General features: G+C 35.6%; 1 protein-coding gene across 1 annotated transcript; it reads left to right on the top strand.

Moving 5' to 3' along the window:
- Positions 1-6,952: 6,952 nt before the first annotated feature.
- On the top strand, positions 6,953-8,166 carry cox7c (cytochrome c oxidase subunit 7C). The gene is made up of 3 exons (XM_065266838.2): positions 6,953-7,135; positions 7,861-7,998; positions 8,098-8,166. Exons 1-2 carry the CDS (start codon positions 7,061-7,063, stop codon positions 7,975-7,977), a joined length of 192 nt encoding a protein of 63 aa, XP_065122910.1. The 5' UTR covers positions 6,953-7,060; the 3' UTR covers positions 7,978-7,998; positions 8,098-8,166.
- The last annotated feature ends 263 nt before the right edge of the window (positions 8,167-8,429 follow it).

Raw genomic sequence — 8,429 nt, 5'->3', positions numbered from 1 at the left:
AGAGACTTTTAAATTTTACTTACGCTTGTGTTTGTCTGGTCATTGGGTAGATTTTGGAACCTCCTCGAGGTGGAAACTAGGGGCATGGCTTGTTTACGTCTGTGGTCCGCCCCGACCTGTGACACAATATAGCACTAAAAATGGTTCTTCTATGATTACCATAAAGTGATGTAGAACCATATGTGGTGCTATAGTGGTGCTACAGTATATTGCCCCCCTATAGTTCTTCATTGGTGCTTCATAGGTGCTATATAGCACAAAAAATGGTTCTTCTATGATTATGAGCAAAGAACCACTTTTAGTGCTATTTAGCACCTTTTGTTTTTAGAGCGTATGCTGTAGCTAACCTGGCAACTAGCTGGCAACTTTTTTTAATAACACTTTATTTGAAATGCGTGAGTCACGCAAAACCTATCACCTTTCAGCCTGCTGATCCTGCTCACATCACTCACAGCTCGACTCCTCATTGCAGTGCAGTTATTAATCCCTCTTTACTCACACCCTTCTCTTTGCTTCTTTGACTGAAATGCTTGTATTGAAACATTTTACACAGTTTTATTCTAACAATGATAACACTGCTACTACAGGCAGTAATACAGCACAAAAGTAAAAAATTGATATGTTTGTTAAACGAAATGAATAGAAAACTGGAGATTCGGCACCAGCAGAGAAAACAAGACAGACAGTGGACCTAATCAACCAAAAAGCTAGCCAAAAAGAAAGTGTGATGACTTTTGTCAGAGTCAAAATGTAAACACAAATGCATTATTATTATTCACTTTTGAACAAAATCTTATTTAATGCAAAGTGATAATACATTTGCATGTTTATTTTCTCTTTTGAAAGTGTTGTTTTTGCTGTTAAGTTTTAAAATATAATGTGATTAAATACATTTCAACAGTTAAACTTAAAGGAACAGTATGTAGGATTGTGGCCAAAACTGGTATTGCAATCACAAAACTTGTGGCTAAATCTGGTACTGCAATACACAAAATGACAACATAAACATCAGTTGAGGGCTGCAACTGCACTTTATAAATGACAATATCCTGGCCAGACCACTGTTGTCATTGATATAAGTATTTGAAATTCGATTTCTTAATGTCTAGTGACATATCAGGGCCATTTTATGATTAATTGATATACATTTCTAGCATACTGTTCCTTTAAAGCCTAGTTGATTAACATTTTTTGGGGGGCGATTGGGGACAGGTGGGCCTCGAAACCCTTTGCTACCTCCAAAGTGGGAAATGGCAGAAAAAGTTTGAGAAACACTGTGTTTCTGTATTATATTAATGTTTAACAGCCGTAGCATCATGGTATGAATTATGAAGAGATGGAATTAGATAGGACACCACTGAAAGCCTAGGTGTAAAATACACTGCCTGCCACTAAAAGCAACAATACTGTATGCATGCTATATAACCATATTATATATTTTTATCAACTATATATCATACTACAACCCAACTGCATTTTCTAATTTTAGTAAACAAAACTACTTTTGCTACTTGTCTGTTGTATTTGAATACATAATGGCCCTCATTTATCAAAAGTGCGTACACCAAATTTCCAGCGTACACCTGGCGTACACCCAAAACCACGGTGACTTTGAGATTTATCAATATGGACGTTGGCGTACGGCACGCTCAAATCCTATGCCAGCTCAGGAGGTGGTGTACGCACATTTTGAGTTAGTGCAGAAATGCGCAAACAATTCCTAACACCACAAAACGCACTGTCAAACTAAAATATATGATATATTATAAAAAAAAAAAAAACATAGTAATTATAAACTTCAGTGTTTATTTTTATGCAAGATGTACTTCAATGTTTAATTTATGAGACTTTACCAAAGCATTTGATTTGTAGGCATATGTATTCCTTCAGTTGAGAGCCTGGGCGCTTTACCTGACGTTTAAGGGCAAAGCATGTGAGCGGAGCGGAGCCTTGTGTAATATTACCATCAAAGCGCCTCTCTAAAAATTCTGCTCGCTCAGCACCGCTCGTTGAACCCAGAACGCCCTTTGATAATTTGCTAGTTCGAGAATCTGTAAAAACGTCTAGCAATAAGTTATGGGAATTCAAGTCTTATACATAAATGTAAAGTAAAAAAGATTAAGACAGGAAGATTAGACAGGAAGAAAACATTGAAAGGAAGTGCGGAGAGACTGTAAAAGTTAGCAAATATTCATCCTGGAATCTGAAGCGGCACATTGCAAGAAAGCACAAGGATGTGCTACGAAAACATGGTAATACTGCATCAAAAGTAAAAAAGTAAAACATGTGGATGTCGTGGAAACAAATTGTTAATTTGAATTATATCCGGAGCTCCGTATCAAACTGGATCTTAGCTAACAAACAACTGTATGTAAATACAGAAAAACACACTACAAAAGTTACTACATCATTTTAAAATATTATTTAAAAAAAACTTAACCGAACCATTAAGCAGACATATAGGGAATGTTAATGTTCGTCACCGCAGTGTTGCATTATGGGACGTGGGCGCCATGTTTAGAGGCACCGCCGACCGCTATGCCATTTAATTGTTGGTGTGTTAAGCTAAAACTAGGTAAACTTGAAGAAGATCCAAAGAAATTGAGGAGTTTGAAAGAAAAAGAGAAGGGAGCCTATCGGGAGAAACTAAGTGCTACTGCCAAAAAACTTTATTTGGACAAATAAACAACAGATCCATATGATTAAGCAGCCCATGACTGGATCCAGACGCACCTCCGCTCACATATCTGTTATTATTACCTTGTTTTTGGATTGAGTGCATACACTTTACAGGTGTTTAAGAGCTATTAATACCTAAGTATCTTAATGATTCTATAAAAAAAAAAAAATCCTTTGTATTCTGTGCATACAGTGCATTGAATCAACACATGTTCATAAGATGGCACTTCTGTTCTTAGCCAAGTTATTAAAACAAACAAAATGCTAAATATTTAGCTAACGTTATGTCATTTTAAAGAGTCACAGTGGGTTTGAGCAGTTGCATTTAATAAAAAATATTTGTTATAATCGTCAAAATTGTCTAAAGATTTATTTTTATAACTCATGTGGTGAGGTTGATCAGAAATGAATAAATAACGTTACATAATTTACATTTACTAGTTAGTTTGACAGTGTAAGCATAAAAACAAGACAATTTAAGTGGTTCTGCTTTTATTAATCACAAATTACTGAATGACTGAAAATGCAGCAAACACACTCTTGCTGATGCAGGGATTTTTTTTGAAAAGTAAAGGTTTTTCTCCTGATTGCGGCAGGCAAACCACGCGATCCGGGGTCTTTTCGTCAGCTCCTCCACCTGCTTACCCCAAATAAAAGCTGAAAACAACTTATTCCGTTGTTCAGTTTCCTCCCTGAACGATCGTGTGACCTGCTGTGGCAGTTCTTGATCGAACAGTACTGACCAAACATATCGAAGTTTATTAAAATCTTGACAGAAAATACAAAAACAACCTCCCAACACACTAACTCAAATAGAGCGGAATAGGAGGCGATCCTGCAAATATGGCGGATTACTCGTAATGCCACACGGCATGACGTCAACTCCCTATAATTTAGATAGGCAACAGTAAATAATAATAATAATAATAATAAATAATTATTCTTCTAAATATCTGTTAGCAGCTAAGTCTATACTTAAAGCAGCTGAGGGTTGCTGGACGGTGTATTTTGTACACGCTCACTTGGCTTAAGTCAACTGTCATTAAATCAATGTCCACTCACCATTTGAATGCTCAGAGTATTCATTTTATTCAATGTGTTGCATTGTTGTAACAGCATGGCCTTGTGATACGGTCAAAAAACTGTGTGTTCACCTTCCTCCAGCAACACCTGTCACCTGAAGGAAGGTTCCTACCTATATTCACTGAATATAGAACAGTGACACCTAGTGGACACCTTTACAAGACAAATGGCTCTTACAATATCAATTAAGCGTCATTAATAATAAAAATAATACACTGTAAAAAAAAAATCCGTAGAAATTGCAGCTGGGTTGCCGGTAATTTACCGTAGATTTAAATTTATGTTATTTACTGACAACATTTTGTTCAAAGTTAAATGAACATTTAACATTTACAAGTCTTTGTCTTTACAGAGTAAAACTAAAAAAACAGCATCAAGCAAAACATTCTGGGAAACAAAATCTGAAGCAAAAAAACTGAAAAAGGTTGATGATGATTTCTGGTTACCAGAATGCTTTGCATGAGGCTGTTATTGTATAGTTTTATTCTGTAAAGATAAAGACTTGTTAATATTTAAAATTTATTTAACTTTGAACAAACTCTTGCCAGTAAATAACATAAATTTGAATCTACGGTAAATTACTGGCAACCCAGCTGCAACAACATTGTAATTTCTACTGAATTTTTTTACAGTGTAATACAAATATTACAAAACGTCATGCAATTATTAGTGTGTCTTTAATCCCGCTCTTTAAACTCCCAAATAAAAAATTTTGTTTCTTTCCACATCCCTGGTTTCTCTTCTTTGCCGTCTTCCATATGTGTCAATGTTGTAAAATGAGGGCGTGGGGGAGGTGGAAACTTGAATTTATATGGGCGTGTTATTCTAATGACGATTGTTTTCAGCCGCGGCATTTATGAAGGGCAGATATTGCACCTGAATTTCAGAGGTACGCACAGCTTCATAAATCAGGCGGTGAGAGGAGTGTAAGCATAATCTTACGCCAACATATACGCCCGTTTCTACGCAAGAATGATACATGAGGGCCATTGTGAGTATATGAAATGATTAGGGGGTATTTTGTTTTTATTATAAATATTCTTTTCATAGTATGATGTTTTATATTGTTATGTTTCATGTAAAATGCATTAAAATGCGTAAAATGTATTTGTTTTGTTTCTAAAGATGTGGGTTTTTTGTATGTTATTTAAGTTACTGTTGTAGGGATTAGTAGCATTGTTCCTGTAAGCTGCTGAAGAGAGCATGTAACACATGTACGAAAGTGACCAAATTCACATAAGACAGAAATTATGTCTTAAATAATAAGTTCGACCATAGACAAAACGATTAAGATGGCAACCTGTGTCATCTGGGGGGCACCCTAATGCCCCCCCCCCCTACACTCACACAGACACCCTGATCTGACTGGTAATATTTGTTATGCATATGCACACTGTCAGAAAAAAAGGTACAAAATTGTATACCTTTTTTGTCGCTGTGGTGGTACCCCAAGGTACCGCTTTGTACCTTTACAAGTATATAAACATAATACAATGTTGTATCTTTTGGGGTACATTACTGTTTTACCCCATAAGGTACAACATTTTAATGTGTTGTATACCCATAAAGGTACAAAAAGGTACCTTTTAGGGTACCACCCCAGCGGCAGAAAAAGGAACAACTTTGTACCTTTTTTTTCTGACAGTGCATTACGGCACAGTCTGCGCCTTTGCATTCAATCTGTACACTGTATATCACCACTCTGAGATGAAGAACTGCTTACCTTGTATCATAACCCAAACATGTTGTGTTGCGAAGATGAGTTAGATGATAATAACTTTATTGTACTGGCTGCCTAAGAAAAAAAAAAAAAAGAAAGAAAGAAAGAAAGAAAGAAAGAAAGAAAGAAAGAAAGAAAGAAAGAAAGAAAGAAAGTAAAAAAGAAAGCGAGAAAGAAAGAATCATTGCTGATTAACATAGTTGTATAACACTCATTCATTCACTCAATCATTTATTTTTACAATTCGAATCATATTGTGCTAATCATATCTCATCAAGTGCTACATCTGTGTTATAGTTATTATTTAAGCCTAATGAATGAAGGTCAGTGGATCTAAACGTTTCACGTGTCAATATAAATTCAGCAAGGATTAATAGTTGGCGGGATTTCATTTTACTACATTTTGGATTCAACAGTGTAAGTAGAATATTTTTCCTTGTGTTTTTGTGTTTTGTTGATTTAATACAGTTATTATTTTAAAAGCATTTGCATTTATGTCGAAGCAGCTGATTTGTGCTCACCTTTGATGTCCTCTTATAAAAAACGCAATAAAACTATGTTTCTTGGTAAACACCCAACTGGGGAATGTATTGATTGTAGTCAACAAGAAAGTGTTGAACATGATCTGCGTCACTGTAGAAAATACAATAAAGAAAGAAGTCAGTTTTTTTTCAGTCATCAAAGAAAGTTGATCACAAAGACTTTTATACAGCAGGTATTCTAGGGGCAAAGAAAATATATGATTACATCATTAAGTTTATAAAAGAAACAAAGCTAAGCAAAATCATTTAAATTTATCTAAAATGTATCTATTATTCATTTTTTCCACTTAAATCTCATAAGCATGTATATTGTTCCACAATGTTAGTCCAGTTAGTAGCGGTAATGCATCCATAGATATGTATAAAGGCTAGATGGCTTACCGCTGAGTCCCTAATGGCATCACCTGGCGGCCATCTTACGACAGGACGCTCGCTCACTCGTAGCATTGAGTTTAATGGTGAAGGTACTTTTAAATGACCATAACTTGCTCAATTTTCTACCGATTTTCAAACGGTTTGGTTTTTTACAAACGTTATTAACGTGGCTATAATACTGGATGCTTTGACATGTTTCATGATTTTTTTATATATTTTTAGTATAGGTATGCAGTGTCATAGTTACATCTTTGACGTTTATAATAAACCAAACCGTTTGAAAATCGGTAAAAAATTAAGCAAGTTATGGTCATTTAAAAGTACCTGCATCATTAAAACTCAATGCTAGGAGTGAGCGAGCGCCCTGTCCTAAGATGGCCGCCAAAATGCAGACGTTCCACTCAATTGGCCAGCAGGGCGGGCGAGCCATCTAGCCTTTATACATATCTATGAATGCATCTACAAGTTGGTTTGCCAACCGCCAATAAGCACCAAAGAAGAAGTAGAAGAAGAAGAAAACTACGTTTCCCATAAGCACTCGCGTTGTGGTTGGTAAATTACCCACAAGTCAATTCGTCATCTATTTCACCAGGAAGGTCGTTCGTTCGTTCGTTCGTTCTGAGTGCAGCTCGCAAACCTCGCACACATTAATCCTCAAACAATGCTCGGACAAGCGGTGAGAAGATTTGCAACCTCCGCGGTTCGCTCCAGTCACTATGCTGAGGGACCAGGGAAGGTAAGGACAATATTGAATGTTTTAGTTAGTTTCTGTTTAAAGCTTCCGCACATGTATGATCATCGATATTGCGGCCTGCTGTAATAAGAAGCCCGCTCTGAGGTCGTTTCAGTTGTAACTTACGTTAAGTTATCGTTTTTAAGGATTATTTAAGGACCACACGTGGCTATATTTTGTATAAATGTATTTACATAACTAATGTTGTGATAATTAGCATTACAAAATTGTATGAAACCGCCTGTACTCCTAGTTTAGCTTTGCTTAACGTTAGCTTGGCATGTAGTGACTGATCAGGTCACAGCGACTTTGTGAACTCCTTATGAAACATTTTATGTGAATTTAAAGTAAATGCATTTTTTTGTTATTTAAATGGTCCTTATGTTTACTCCGTGTGTTTGAAGACGTTGTTTTTTCTGTTATCAGTTGTTTGAATAATGTCTAGTTGTCATGCAGTTCTGTTCAACTGCTGTTTGATTATCTTCAGTATATAAGTTGCCTTACATAACTGCACGTTTAAAACCACTTTAACCAACAATTTTCACGGAATGTAAGCTAAACCACTCTCAGTCGATGTCAGTGAAGAATCCTGGCAAGGTCACAGCAAGCTATATTTAATTAAAATTTAATAAATGTAATATTGTCTCAGGTAATGTATATGGCTTTATTCATTGTTCTATGTCCACTTTTATTCATTAAACTTTTTTTATATCCCAAACTTTTTGCAGAACCTGCCATTCTCCGTAGACAACAAGTGGAGGCTTTTGGGCATGATGGTGCTGTTCTTTGGCAGTGGGTTTACCTTCCCATTCATTGTTGTCAGGCATCAGATCCTGAAGAAGTGAAGCTCCTACCAGTCACTCTCTGTAAGATATTCATTAGAATTCAAATTGAATTAAGCAACTTCACTTTAACTTTGTTTTTGTCCTCCCCTTACATTTATTCTTTCTAATTTTCTTTTACAGCACAGCTCTCATCTTCTATTATGGATCCTGCATATAATGTTATTGTAAATAAAACAAAAGATTACATTATCATGACGTTTGTCTGTTTTTTTAAGACTTGAAGCATAGGTTAAAAAGTTATGTGAATAGTTTCTGCTATGTTACAAATGAGCTATAAATGTCTGCGTTGTGTTTGGGGATTAGACGGTATGAAAATTTCATATCATCATTATTATAGTGACCAAAGTTATCACGGTTATCAATATTATCATGGTTTTGTTAAGATGAGATGGAAATGTTCAAAAAGAACTGATACACACACTAAAAACATTTCAACAAATTTATTTTTGAAA

Source organism: Paramisgurnus dabryanus, chromosome 5 (genome assembly GCF_030506205.2).
Source record: "Paramisgurnus dabryanus chromosome 5, PD_genome_1.1, whole genome shotgun sequence".
Taxonomy (NCBI): Eukaryota; Metazoa; Chordata; class Actinopteri; order Cypriniformes; family Cobitidae; genus Paramisgurnus; species Paramisgurnus dabryanus.
The sequence above is the reverse complement of the archived record's forward strand: the minus strand, read 5'-3'. Positions and strand labels throughout refer to the sequence as shown.